Genomic DNA, 15,012 nt, shown 5'->3' with positions numbered 1-15,012 from the left:
TTTGTTGCGTACTATTTTCGCAATGATGCTGTAGGTGCGACCAGGGCCTTCTTGCCAAACAGTATACATTTGACATTTTACTTAGTCTTCACAATTACATGCCGCATCACAACAAAACGTATAATTGTACACATTAGTAACGTCTTCCGTAGTTTACTACTGGTACCGCACACAAGTCAAAGCAAAGCACAAATTGAAAAAATCCAACACGTGCGACGCACTGCACACAATGAACGCCACGCACCGCAACCATTCCTGCAGATGAATCGCAGTGGTGTGTATTGCCTCCCAATGAAATGAATGAATTTCTGCCTGAACACATACAGTTGACACAATCGATGTGCGTAATGAGTAGGATTCTGTGTTTTCACATGCAAAAGTGATTAGCTTTACCAATGAAAACGAGATAGAAAATTAAAACATTCATTTTTATTGAAAATATATGTTGTATGTTTCTGGACGATGCACCATGCCTTGTAGACAAAATGACGGAGCAGCACATACTGTTCGATTAGAGAAGGGCGCTCCTGCTCCTCCCTCCCCGCGTTCGACCGATGACGTAAAAGGCCTTTACCCAGTGCCGCGGTGCAGCATAATCGAATCCACCCAATCATATACATGTTTTGAAAAGGTTGGGCAATCTGAGTGGTGCAGAGGTAGTCTCCAAATTCCAACCAGCCAATAGAAAAGGGCACTAAAGTGACGCATCCAGCCCTCAGCTGTTTTTGTTTTTGTCTGCCTCCTGTTAACTCTAGAAGTTAGGGTTAAAACAGAATACAAGCGCCGTGTTCTAGAATAGAAGAAACAACAAATACTTTTAGTTTCAGGATTCAAGCCATCAATTTCCAATTTGTATAGCATGTAATAACTAATCTAGTTAATCTAGTTAACTAATCTCAAGCGCATACGTGTGTAGAGGAGCTGGGTTTCGGAGTGATCGATCCGAACACAGGCCACTGAACTAGGGCAGTGGAGCAGGACAGGATAATCACTGTGGACGAGATGGAGGAACGGAAGACACCCGACGGTCCGGGAGGGCCTCAAGGCTTGATCAGCGCCTCGTTCAACCAGGACACCACGTAAGCAAGCGCCCTGTCTGCCAACTCGGGCCAGTTCTAGCGTATTCAACTTGTCACACTGTTAGAAGGTTCTTCTTGTATAATCTAGGCAGTAAATCTGTATGCGTCCGTCTAGCTGTAATATGGTCTGTCTGTTGGTCTGTAGCAGATATATCTTCATGTATGAATTCTATCTTCTTACCTAACCCACTTGTGCCTGTAGTTTATCAATGTTAATACAATTGTCCCACGGTGTCTCATCAACACAGTTCCTAAATTCTAGGTTAGTACCTTGTGAAGTACGCCAACACACTACGAAGGCTCATGGCCAGAAAAAGTATCCAGGCAAGATTTGACCTACAGTAGAGATACTGGTCAGCACAGCAGACTATTGTGCAAATTTTTTTTTTTTTTTTTGTCTCGGATGATGACACATGCAATGAGTTGTGGAACTGTCATGATTTCTTGAAGCACTAAGGCTATCGCCGCTGCATGCATGGGGCGGTTGGATGAATTGCATTATGACAAAGGGTCTTTGGGTATGGGATCCCATGCTAGGTAACATTATGACAAAGGGTCTTTGGGTATGGGATCCCATGCTAGGTAACATTATGACAAAGGGTCTTTGGGTATGGGATCCCATGCTAGGTAACATTATGAATGTTGGAAGTTGAGTGTGAGTGATAGAGGAGCAGCCAGACACTGTTGAGCTACAGGGCGGTTACAGGTGTAGTAACAGCCAGGTGGTCAAACACACATGTTCATGTTAGATCTCCGCCATTTTCCATCATCCTCAGACATGTTAAGATAAGACAAGCAGCAGTTAGGCTATATGTTGCCTGGGATAGGCCTATATCCCACTGAACCACGCACCTGTTCAACTCTGGGTAGTGGTTGCCCTCAGGCACAGATCTAGGATCAGCTCACCCTCCACATAGTGTAACCTAAACCATAAGGGGGAAATGTTAAACTGATATTAGATCAGTGTCTACTCTAGAATGAATATGATCCTATATCTTCCTAGTCCATCCTATTCCACCTGTTGACAGATGCCGGCCCCTCCTTTTCTCTACACAGTATCTCTGTATATGCCCATAGTGTGCTTGATTATCAGGGGTGTTTGAAGTGCCTAGGGTGATCACATGACCCAAATCAACTCTTGCTGTGTTGACCATACAGCACACGGTGTATCCTTCATTTCCCCCTGACTGCTATATATAGCTCAGTGGGTAGTGAGGCATTTCATGTATCCCCTACATTTCCTGGTAAGCGGAGTGTGTACAAAGGCTCTCCTTAGAAAACATCCTCTGCCTTTGGTGGGCCAATCAGCCTTGGTCCAATCAGCCTTTCCACTCATAAGCGTGTAGTAATTTAAGAATGCACTGAGTAAAGGTAGTAGCTGATACAGGTGTCCCGGTTAGAGAACAAGGATAGGGAGAGAGACTTGTCTCCAATCAAAGATCAATTTCATTTCCATTAATTACTTGTGTGGTTTTGATATTGGACTCACAGATAACAAAAAGATAAATGCTGGAGTTTTTTTTTTTTTTTACAACTGCCTGAATTGTTTGTCACTCATTCGATTTTATTGTATGGTTTTTCCATTGTTTGTTCATTTAGTTTAAGAGGTATAGCAACTCTGTGTTGTTGTATGTGTCGAACTGCTTTGCTTTATCTTGGCCAGGTCGCAGTTGCAAATGAGAACTTGTTCTCAACTAGCTTACCTGGTTAAATAAAAGGTGAAATAAAAACAAGGTAGATGATTATTTAGATTATGGCACAACAAGTGAACATCCAGCCTATTTGGTTACATCATATTAACAAACTGTAACCTTCAAGCAAACCTTGAGAGGAGATTATGATGAAACCATTATGGTGGTGTACAACACTACACCCCTATAGTGGATTATTAGACTACACACATAGTGGACACCATCTTGGATGTGTAACAACAGTTGGGTCTCTGTGTGTTTCAGGTCTCTATCAGTGGGCACTAAGTCAGGCTACAGACTCTTCTCTGTCACCTCAGTGGACAAGATGGACTGCATCCATGAAGGAGGTGAGTGAGTGTCCTTATAACCTGTGTGTACTGGTAGCTACAGTTAAACACCTAGCTGGTATCCTAGCACCGGGACAAAACAAACACCCAATAAGCTGTGGTCAGGTCAACTAGCATGGTTGAACAGTAGTCTTGTAACCAGAGAACAAGTTGTTCTAAGCTGACATAGCCCTCCCTCTCCCACATATGTAAACAATGGTAGAGAGCAGTGTGTTACACCATAAGCCTGTTCCCAGTAATGCATTCTGCAAGTATTTGACCAGTGTTTCATATCACAGAGAGAGGAAAGTGTGTGATCCTATGAATGTTTTAGTTTGAATGAATGATGGAATGAATGATGCAGTGTGTGTGTGTGTGTGTGTGTGTGTGTGTGTGTGTGTGTGTGTGTGTGTGTGTGTGTGTGTGTGTGTGTGTGTGTGTGTGTGTGTGTGTGTGTGTGTTCTATGCGCAGTGTGTTTTATATTAGCACTTGTATGTGATTTAACCCTTCCCTCCCCCCTTCCAACTTCCCTCCCTCTCCCTCCCTTTTTCCCCCTTCCCCTCCCCTCCCTCTTCCTCCCTCTCCCAGCGGAGTGTCCAGACGTGTACATTGTGGAGCGGTTGTTCTCCAGCAGTCTGGTGGCGGTGGTCAGTCTCTCCATGCCCCGACGTATGAATGTCTACCACTTCAAAAGGGGAACAGAGATCTGCAACTATAGCTACTCTAACAACATCCTCTCAGTCCGGCTCAACAGACAGGTAATGGACATATTCCAAACCCATTCCTCACCACTACACTATTAGAAAAAAGGTGCTATCTAAAATGTTAAAGGGTTCCCCAAAGGACAGCCAAAGAACCCTTTTTTCTAAGACTGTATACTTAGGTCAGATTGAGGCCCCATTCCAATCCAATCTCTCTCACCAATCCTGAGATCAGTTCCCATTCCAAACCTATCCCATCTTCCAGCTCTGCTGCAACGTTTCCCTGTCTGTCCCCTGTAGAGGCTGGTGGTGTGTCTGGAGGAGTCAGTCTACATCCACAACATCAAAGACATGAAGCTGCTGAAGACGCTGCTCAACACGCCCCACAACCCCTCAGGTACTGAATACGGACACAAACACACACACAATTCATCATACCCTCAACTATGCTCAGTTTCTAAACACAGACAACCCCTCCAACCCCTCAGGTACTGAATACGCACACAAACACACACACAATTCGTCATACCCTCAACTATGCTCAGTTTCTAAACACAGACAAACCCTCCAACCCGTCAGGTCTCTGTGCCCTCTCTGTGAACCATGGTAACTCCTACCTGGCGTACCCTGGCAGTCAAACCATCGGAGAGATCATGGTCTATGACACCAACAACCTGGTAAGACCTGATATTCAAATGACTTCTGCCACCGCTACTATTCAAACCACTGTCTGCACAGCACAACGCAGGGGGTATTCATGTTGACCCCAATGGCAGCTTGTGGGTTAGCTAGTAGAGTAGTTGGAGAGGTAGTTGAGCTGCCTTAATACTTTTGGGTACATGAAGTACAGTCATTGCATGTCACGGCTGCTGAAGTGGTCACAGGTTGATGATGTTACTAATGTGTGACCTGTGTTTTCCTCAGAGCAAGGTGACGATGATCCCAGCCCATGACAGTCCCCTGGCAGCCCTCACATTCAACGCTTCAGGAACCAAACTCGCCAGTGCTTCCGAGAGGGTGAGTCTGACTGTTCCTTTCTCTCTCTTTTTGGTTGTCTCCGCCTATCTTTCAACTATACCTCTCTCTCTCTCTCTCTCTCTCTCTCTCTCTCTCTCTCTCTCTCTCTCTCTCTCTCTCTCTCTCTCTCTCTCTCTCTCTCTCTCTCTCTCTCTCTCTCTATATATATATATATATACATACACACACACACACACACACACACACACACACACACACACACACACACACACACACACACACACACACACACACACACACACACACACAACATTAGAACACTTACACCTTTTGTCTCACCCATTCACCCTCTGAATGACACATACACAATGCATTTCTCAACTGTCTCAAGGCTTAAAAATCCTTCTTTAAACTGTCTCCTCCCCTTCATCTACACTGATTGAAGTGGATTTATCAAGTGGCATCAATAAGGGATCATAGTTTTCACCTGGATTCACCTGGTCAGTCTGTCATGGAAAGAGCAGATGTTCCTAATGTTTTGTGCACTCAGTGTACATCTCTGTCTACGGTTCTGTCTGATCATCTCCTCCTCCAATCCAGGGTACAGTGATCAGAGTGTTCACCATCCCAGAGGGACAGAGGCTGTTTGAGTTCCGTAGAGGGATGAAGAGGTCCGTTTTATACCAGACTACAGATACTACATGTGTAGACCGACTACAGATACTACACGTGTAGACAGACTACAGATACTACACGTGTAGACAGACTACAGATACTACACGTGTAGACAGACTACAGATACTACACGTGTAGACAGACTACAGATACTACAGACACAACAGACACTACAAATCAAATTCAAATTGTCACATGCGCCCGAACACCTTACCATGAAACGCTTACTTATAAGCCCTTAACCAACAATGCTGTTTTAAGAAAATATTTACTAAATAAACTAATGAAAAAAACATGTAACACAATAAAATAACAATAGCGAGGCTATATACAGGGGGTACCGATACCGAGTCAATGGGAGGCTATATACAGGGGGTACCGATACCGAGTCAATGTGGAGGCTATATACAGGGGGTACCGATACCGAGTCAATGGGAGGCTATATACAGGGGGTACCGATACCGAGTCAATGTGGAGGCTATATACAGGGGGTACCGATACCGAGTCAATGTGGAGGCTATATACAGGGGGTACCGATACCGAGTCAATGTGGAGGCTATATACAGGGGGTACCGATACCGAGTCAATGGGAGGCTATATACAGGGGGTACCGATACCGAGTCAATGGGAGGCTATATACAGGGGGTACCGATACAGAGTCAATGTGGAGGCTATATACAGGGGGTACCGATACCGAGTCAATGGGAGGCTATATACAGGGGGTACCGATACCGAGTCAATGGGAGGCTATATACAGGGGGTACCGATACCGAGTCAATGGGAGGCTATATACAGGGGGTACCGATACCGAGTCAATGGGAGGCTATATACAGGGGGTACCGATACCGAGTCAATGGGAGGCTATATACAGGGGGTACCGATACCGAGTCAATAATGAGGCTATATACAGGGGGTACCGATACCGAGTCAATGGGAGGCTATATACAGGGGCTACCGATACCGAGTCAATGTGGAGGCTATATACAGGGGGTACCGATACCGAGTCAATGGGAGGCTATATACAGGGGCTACCGATACCGAGTCAATGTGGAGGCTATATACAGGGGCTACCGATACCGAGTCAATGTGGAGGCTATATACAGAGGCTACCGATACCGAGTCAATGTGGAGGCTATATACAGGGGGTACCGATACCGAGTCAATGTGGAGACTATATACAGGGGCTACCGATACCGAGTCAATGTGGAGGCTATATACAGAGGCTACCGATACCGAGTCAATGTGGAGGCTATATACAGGGGGTACCGATACCGAGTCAATGTGGAGACTATATACAGGGGCTACCGATACCGAGTCAATGTGGAGGCTATATACAGGGGGTACCGATACAGAGTCAATGTGGAGACTATATACAGGGGCTACCGATACCGAGTCAATGTGGAGGCTATATACAGGGGCTACCGATACCGAGTCAATGTGGAGGCTATATACAGGGGGTACCGATACCGAGTCAATGTGGAGGCTATATATAAGGGGTACCGATACCGAGTCAATGTGGAGGCTATATACAGGGGGTACCGATACCGAGTCAATGTGGAGACTATATACAGGGGCTACCGATACCGAGTCAATGTGGAGGCTATATACAGGGGCTACCGATACCGAGTCAATGTGGAGGCTATATACAGGGGGTACCGATACCGAGTCAATGTGGAGGCTATATATAGGGGGTACCGATACCGAGTCAATGTGGAGGCTATATACAGGGGGTACCGATACCGAGTCAATGTGTGTGGGTACAGGTTAGTCGAGGTCATTTGTAGATGTAGGTAGGGGCAGATATTAAACAGTGAGTTGCAGCAGTGTAAAAACAGGGGGGGGAGTTACCAGCCTCAGCAGCCCAAATAAATGCATCACAGATTTCAAGTAATAGACACATCTCAACATCAACTGTTCAGAGGAGGCTGCATAAATTAGGCTTTCATGGTCGAATTGCTGCAAAGAAATCACTACTAAAGGACACCAGTAAGAAGACAAGACTTGCTTGGGCCAAGAAACATGAGCAATGGACATTAGACCGGTAGAAATCTGTAATTTGGTCTGATGAGTCCAAATTTGAGATTTTTGGTTCCAACCGCCGTGTCTTTGTGAGACGCAGAGTAGGTGAACGGATGATTTCCGCATGTGTGGTTCCCACTAGGAAGCATGGTGGAGGAGGTGTAAGGGTGTGGGGGTGCTTTGCTGGTGACAGTGTTTGTGATTTATTTAGAATTCAAGGCACAATTAACCAGCATGACTACCACATCATTCTGCAGCGATAAGCCATCCCATCTGGTTTGCGCTTAGTGGAACTATCATTTGTTTTTCAACTGGACAATGACCCCCAAAACACCTCCAGGCTGTGTAAGGGCTATTTGGCCAAGAAGGAGAGTGATGGAGTGCTGCATCAGATGACCTGGCCTCCACAATCACCCGACCTCAACCCAATTGAGATGGTTTGGGATGAGTTGGACCGCAGTGTGAAGGAAAAGCAGCCAACAAGTGCTCAGCATAAAATAAGGCTGTAATGTAACAACATTTTTAAAAAGTCAAGGGTTCTGCATACTTTCCGAATGCACTGATTATAGGGCAGCAGCTTCTAAGGTGCAAGGTTGAGTACCGAATGGTAGCCGGCTAGTGAAGGCAATTTAACAGTCTGATGGCCTTGAGATAGAATATGTTTTTCAGTCTCTCGGTCACAGCTTTGATGCACCTGCACTGACCTTGTCTTCTGGATGATAGCGGGGTGAACAGACACTGGCTCGGGTGGTTGATGTCCTTGATGATCTTTTTGATATTCCTGTGACATCGGGTGCTGTAAGTGTCCTGGAGGGCAGGTAGTTTGCCCATGGTGATGCGTTGTGCAGACCGCACCACCCTCTGGAGAGACTTGCGGTTGTGGGTGGTGCAGTTGCCGTACCAGGCGGTGATACAGCCCGAAAGGATGCTCTCAATTGTGCATCTGTAAAAATTTGAGGGTCTTAGGAGCCAAGCCAAATTTCTTCAGCCTTCTTAACCACACTGTCTGTGTGGGTGGACCATTTCAGATGGTCAGTGATGTGAACACCGAGGAACTTGAAACTTACCACCTTCTCCACTGCGGTCCCGTTGATGTGGATAGGGGGGTGCTTCCTCTGCTGTTTCCTGAAGTCCACGATCAGCTCCTTTGTTTTGTTGATATTGAGTATGAGGTTATTTTCCTGGAAATACTCCCCCAGGGCCCTCACCTCCTCCCTGTAGGCTGTCTCGTCATGGGTGAACAGAGAGTACAGGAGGGGGCTGAGCACGCACCCTTGTGTGTCCCCAGTGTTGAGGATCAGTGAAGTGGAGGTGATGTTTCCTATCTTCACCACCTGGGGGCAGCCCGTCAGGAAGTCCAGGACCCAGTTGCACAGGGCGGGGTTCAGACACAGGGCCCCGAGCTTAATGATGGGCTTGGAGGGTACTATGGTGTTGAAGGCTGAGCTATAGTTAATGAACAGCATTCTGATATTCCTCTTGTCCAGGGCAGTGTGCAGTGCAATGGTGATTGCATCCTCTGTGGGTCTATTGGGGCGGTAAGCAAATTGAAGTGAGTCTAGGGTGTCAGGTAAGGTAGAGGTGAAATTATCCTTAATTAGCCTCTCAAAGTACTTAATGATGACAGAAGAGGGTGCTATGGGGCGATAGTCACTTTGTTCTGTTACCATTTGCTTTCTTGGGTACAGGAACAATGGAGGACATCTTGAAGCAAGTGGGGACTGTAGTGTCTGTGGTATCTTTAGTCTGTCTACGCATGTAGTGTCTGTAATATATGTAGTGCCTGTAGTGTCTGTGTCTGTTGTATCTGTAGTGTCCCCTTCTGAGGGGGAAAAGGCGTTGTCGTGCCTTCTTCACAACTTTCATGGTGTGTTTGGACACTACAGACACTACATGTGTAGACAGACTACAGATACTACAGACACTACTGTTACTAAACTCAGCAAAAAAAGAAACGTCCTCTCACTGTCAACTGTATTTATTTTCAGCAAACTTGTGTAAATATTTGTATGAACAAAACAAGATTCAACAACTAAGACAGAAACTGAACAAGTTTCACAGACATGTGACTAACAGAAATGTAATAATGTGTCCCTGAACAAAGGGGGGTGGGGTCAAAATCAAAAGTAACAGTCAGTATCTGGTGTGGCCACCAGCTGCATTAAGTACTGCAGTGTATCTCCTCCTCGTGGACTGCACCAGATTTGCCAGTTCTTGCTGTGAGATGTTACCCCACTCTTCCACCAAGGCACCTGGAAGTTTCTGGGGGGGAATGGCCCTAGCCCTCACTCTCCGATCCAACAGGTCCCAGATGTGCTCAATGGGATTGAGATCCGGGCTCTTCACTGGTCATGGCAGAACACTGACATTCTTGTCTTGCAGGAAATCACGCACAGAACAAGCAGCATGGCTGGTGGCATTGTCATGCTGGAGGGTCCTGTCAGGATGAGTCTGCAGGAAGGGTACCACATGAGGGAGGAGGATGTCTTCCCTGTAATGCACAGCGTTGAGATTGCCTGCCATCTCAGTCCGATGATGCTGTGACACACCGCCCAAGACCATGACGGACCTTCCACCTCCAAATCGATCCCGCTCCAGAGTACATGTCTCTGTGTAATGCTCATTCCTTCGACGATAAACGCGAATCCGACCATCAGCTCTGGTGAGACAAAACCGCGACTCGTCAGTGAAGAGCACTTTTTGCCAGTCCTGTCTGGTCAAGCGACAGTGGGTTTGTGCCCATAGGCGACGTTGTTGCCGGTGATGTCTGGTGAGGACCTGCCTTATAACAGGCCTACAAGCCCTCAGTCCAGCCTCTTTCAACCTGTTACTGATGGAGAGATTGTGCGTTCCTGGTGTAACTCGGGCAGTTGTTGTTGCCATCCTGTACCTGTCCCACAGGTGTTATGTTCGGATGTACCAATCCTGTGCAGGTGTTGTTACACGTGGTCTGCCACTGCGAGGACGATCAGCTGTCCGTCCTGTCTCCCTGTAGCGCTGTCTTAGGCGTCTCACAGTACGGACATTGCAATTTATTGCCCTGGCCACATCTGCAGTCCTCATGCCTCCTTGCAGCATGCCTAAGGCACGTTCACGCAGATGAGCAAGGACCCTGGGCATCTTTCTTTTGGTGTTATTCAGAGTCAGTAGAAAGGCCTCTTTAGTGTCCGAAGTTCTCATAACTGTGACCTTAATTGCATACAGTGTGTAAGCTGTTAGTGTCTTAACGACTGTTCCACAGGTGCATGTTCATTAATTGTTAATGGTTCATTGAACAAGCATGGGAAACCGTGTTTAAACCCTTTACAATGAAGATCTGTGAAGTTATTTGTAGTTTTTACAAATTATCTTTGAAAGACAGGGTCCTGAAAAAGGGACGTTTCTTTTTTTGCTGAGTTTGTGTAGACCGACTACAGATATTGCAGACACTGCAGATATTAGACACTACATATACTACATACACTGCAGATATTACAGAGACTACATGCACTACAGATACTACATACAATGCAGATATTACAGACACTACATATATTACTGATAATACAGAACAGACACTACATGTGTAGACAGAATACAGATATGACAGACACAGATACGACAGACACAACAGGTACTACATGTGTAGACAGACTACAGAACGATTCCAAGGTATTGTAGTGGTAGGTTTGGTATCTTGGGGGGATGATGACTCTTACCATGTGTGTCTGTGTCTCAGGTATGTGAGTATCAGCTCGTTGTCCTTTAGTTCAGACGCACAGTTCCTCTGTGCCTCCAGCAACACAGAGACGGTCCATATCTTCAAACTGGAACAGCACAGCCCCAGGTACTCACTGTTTACTCTCCAGATTTTGTTGTGTTGATCGTCTTACGACTTGTCCCGTTCTGGTCCTCAGTGGCTAGTTGTCAGGTGTGTTCATGTTTTATGTTAGTTTGGTCTCTGTAGTCAGTCAGGAAGAGCAGTGTGATTGACTCCTGCCTGTCTCCTCTGCCTGTCTCCTCTGCCTGTCTCTAGTCGAGATGGCGAGTCTCCTACGTGGGGTGCCTACGTGGGGAAGATGTTCACAGCAGCCAGCACCTACCTTCCCTCCCAGGTCTCTGACATGATGCACCAAGACCGGGCCTTTGCCACCGTACGACTCAACATGTTCGGACTCAAGAACGTATGCGCCTTGTCCACGTAAGTTTGTGTGTTTGCGGGGGGATGCAGGGCGGGATGGTGTGTCACTTTATTTTACAGTCCTATTACTTGCTATATTTTCAGGGTTCAGAAGCTACCTCGGCTGCTGGTGGCATCATCAGATGGACATCTCTACATCTATAACATTGACCCACAGGACGGAGGAGAGTGTGTTCTGGTCAGGAAACACAGGTGAGGGACTGGGTTCTGGTCAGGAAACACAGGTGAGGGACTGGGTTCTGGTCAGGAAACACGGGTGAGGGACTGGATTCTGGTCAGGAAACACGGGTGAGGGACTGGATTCTGGTCAGGAAACACGGGTGAGGGACTGGATTCTGGTCAGGAAACACGGGTGAGGGACTGGATTCTGGTCAGGAAACACGGGTGAGGGACTGGATTCTGGTCAGGAAACACAGGTGAGGGACTGGATTCTGGTCAGGAAACACAGGTGAGGGACTGGGTTCTGGTCAGGAAACACAGGTGAGGGACTGGGTTCTGGTCAGGAATCACAGGTGGGGGACTGGGATCTGTGTGTGTGTGAGCCTCAGAGTTGGGGTCAATAACATTTCAATTCCAGGTCATTCAGGAAGCAAAATGACATTCCAATTTAATTTCAATGCTTTTCAATGAGGGAAATGTGGAATTTGATTTACCTTCTGAATTGACTGGAATTGAAATGGAACTGACCCCAACCCTGGTGAGCATATGTGTGTGCTTAAGCATGTTTGTATATGTGCGTGAACTCAGGCTCTCTTTGTGTTTTCTCCAGGCTATTTGAAGGAGATGAGGCGCCACAGGAAGCACAACAGGAAGAGAAGGAGTCAGAGGATGGAAGGTCCCTCCCACCCGGGCCATCATACGCTGCCACTGTGTCCCTCCCCTCGACTGCACCCTCTTCTACCACTCTCACAGGTAATGTGTGTGGTTTGCTTCATGAATGTAGTATGTCTTACCTTGTGTGATTAAGGACTTTTTTCAATCCGTATCACAGAAGTTTAGCTTTACTGCGTGATTGAAATTTAAGGAAATGTTCCCGCTTTAGCGGAAACTGCATCATGATAAACGCTGCATATGTCGGCTCAATTGGAAATGACCTTTGAATGTGTATTGTGGAATCTGTAAATCTTCAGCTTTATAGACTGAATAAAGTCCTTAGTCTGGTGACGTGCCCTGTAATCTCTTCTTCTATCCTCTTCCCAGGCTACTCAGAGGATGGAGGGGCTGAGAAAGGGGATGTGATCCCTGAACATGAGTTTGCCGAGGGTCCCGTCTGTCTGGATGATGAGAACGAGTTTCCTCCCGTCAGCAAACAGACCAACTGACCCACCACTTCTCTGGAACCAATCAACTGGAGCCATTCACGCAAGAAGGAAGTATATCAGTGTTAAGAGAACCCCCCCCCCCCCCCCCCCCACCCCATGTCCCCAACGAGCCCATGTCCCCACCGATCAAATGGGAGAAATATAGATGCCACAGTGTTGATTGGTTACTCTAATGTGCCATTCAGAAGTAGAGTGTGGCTAGATGGACCCGTCTCTGTACATTGTCTTATACCTGGAGCTAAAGGTCAGTATGAATACAATTTAAATCCATTCCCTAACTATCAGAAGGGAAGCAGGTCTGGGCTATGAATTTGTAGCCTTCCTCTAGTCTAATATTAACCAATATTTAACCTGGTTAAAAAGGGACTTCAATATTGAATTGCAATCATATAGAGCTATTGAGAAGTGCTCTGAGCTTTTTACTTTTATAATCTGTTTAGTATCATTTAGTGATTTATAACACTGACTGGATAGTGGGGTCCGAGTCGTATTCTGCTGTTTGATGCAGATTGGCTAGAACCCAGTGTAGGGTGGAAGAGGGCAGAGAGGGGCACAGACAGAGTGCGTCTTATCAGTGGGATATAGCTGTGCCACGCCCCGAGAGAGAAGAGGGGGGAGGGAAAGAGAGGGGATGGTGGAATAGTGAAGGAGAGAGACTGCGTTCTATCATATGTCTTGAGGTGATGTTTTTGAACTTATCTCTAGAAAAAAGGTGGGAAGAATAATAAAATACTGATAATGTGAAAAAGTTGATTAATAGTATTGTAGATCCTTATAGGTCCTTTTTATTTCACTGATAAAATTATTAACACCATTGACTAAATAATGTTGAATATTGTAAAATTTCAGACATGACGTAGATGTTTTTACTTTGTAAAAAATAATGTTGACTTGTACTAAATATTATTTTGGAATATGAAATTACAATTATTCATCAATGCATTAGACCTACGGTAATTAAGTGAAGGTCTTGGCGGAAAGTGGATTTTTATTGTTTGTGTATAATGTGTATGTATATATTATGTGTGTGTGTGTGTATATATACAGTTGAAGTCGGAAGTTTACAAACACTTAGGTTGGCGTCATTAAAACTTGTTTTTTAACCACTCCACAAATTTCTTGTTAACAAACTATAGTTTTGGCAAGTCAGCTAGGACATCTACTTTGTGCATGACAAGTTATTTTTCCAACAATTGTTTACAGACAGATTATTTCACTTATAATTCACTGTATCACAATTCCAGTGGGTCAGAAGTTTACATACACTAAGTTGACTGTGCCTTTAAACAGCTTGGAAAATTCCAGAAAATTATGTCATGGCTTTAGAAGCTTCTGATAGGCTAATTTACATCATTTGAGTCAATTGGAGGTGTACCTGTGGGTGTATTTCAAGGCCTACCTTCCAACTCAGTGCCTCTTTGCTTGACATCATGGGAAAATCAAAAGAAATTGGCCAAGACCTCAGTCTGGTTCATCCATGGGGAGCAATTTCCAAATGCCTGAAGGTACCACGTTCATCTGTACAAACAATAGTATGCAAGTATAAACACCATGGGACCACGCAGCTGTCATACTACTCAGGAAGGAGAAGCGTTCTGTCTTCTAGAGATGAATGTACTTTGGTGCGAAAAGTGCAAATCAATCCCAGAACAACAGCAAAGGACCTTCTGAAGATGCTGGAGGAAACAGTTACAAAAGTATCTATATTCCCAGTAAAACGATTCCGAATCGACATTACGTGAAAGGCCGCTCAGCAAGGAAGAAGCCACTGCTCCAAACCCGCCATAAAAAAGCCAGACTACGGTTTGCAAATGCACATGGGGACAAAGATCGTACTTTTTGGAGAAATGTCTGATGAAACAAAAATATATAACTGTTTGGCCATAATGACCATTGTTATGTTTGGAGGACGAAGGGGGAGGATTGCAAGCCGAAGAACACCATCCCAACCGTGAAGCATGGGGGTGGCAACAATCATGTTGTGGGGGTGCTTTGCTGCAGGAGGGACTGGTACACTAAACAAAATAGATGGCACCATGA

At 45.7% G+C, this 15,012-nt stretch overlaps 1 protein-coding gene across 1 annotated transcript; it reads left to right on the top strand.

The window, feature by feature from the left end:
- Positions 1–721: 721 nt before the first annotated feature.
- LOC139381499 (WD repeat domain phosphoinositide-interacting protein 1-like) lies at positions 722–14,838 on the top strand. The gene is made up of 12 exons (XM_071125095.1): positions 722–1,079; positions 3,035–3,117; positions 3,686–3,855; positions 4,099–4,195; positions 4,378–4,475; positions 4,723–4,815; positions 5,377–5,447; positions 11,189–11,296; positions 11,486–11,650; positions 11,735–11,842; positions 12,420–12,562; positions 12,851–14,838. The coding sequence occupies exons 1-12, from the start codon at positions 1,003–1,005 to the stop codon at positions 12,970–12,972; spliced, it is 1,335 nt and encodes a 444-aa protein (XP_070981196.1). The 5' UTR covers positions 722–1,002; the 3' UTR covers positions 12,973–14,838.
- The last annotated feature ends 174 nt before the right edge of the window (positions 14,839–15,012 follow it).

This window comes from Oncorhynchus clarkii, chromosome 23 (genome assembly GCF_045791955.1).
Source record: "Oncorhynchus clarkii lewisi isolate Uvic-CL-2024 chromosome 23, UVic_Ocla_1.0, whole genome shotgun sequence".
Lineage (NCBI taxonomy): Eukaryota > Metazoa > Chordata > Actinopteri > Salmoniformes > Salmonidae > Oncorhynchus > Oncorhynchus clarkii.
This window is presented reverse-complemented; position numbering and strand designations above follow the sequence as displayed.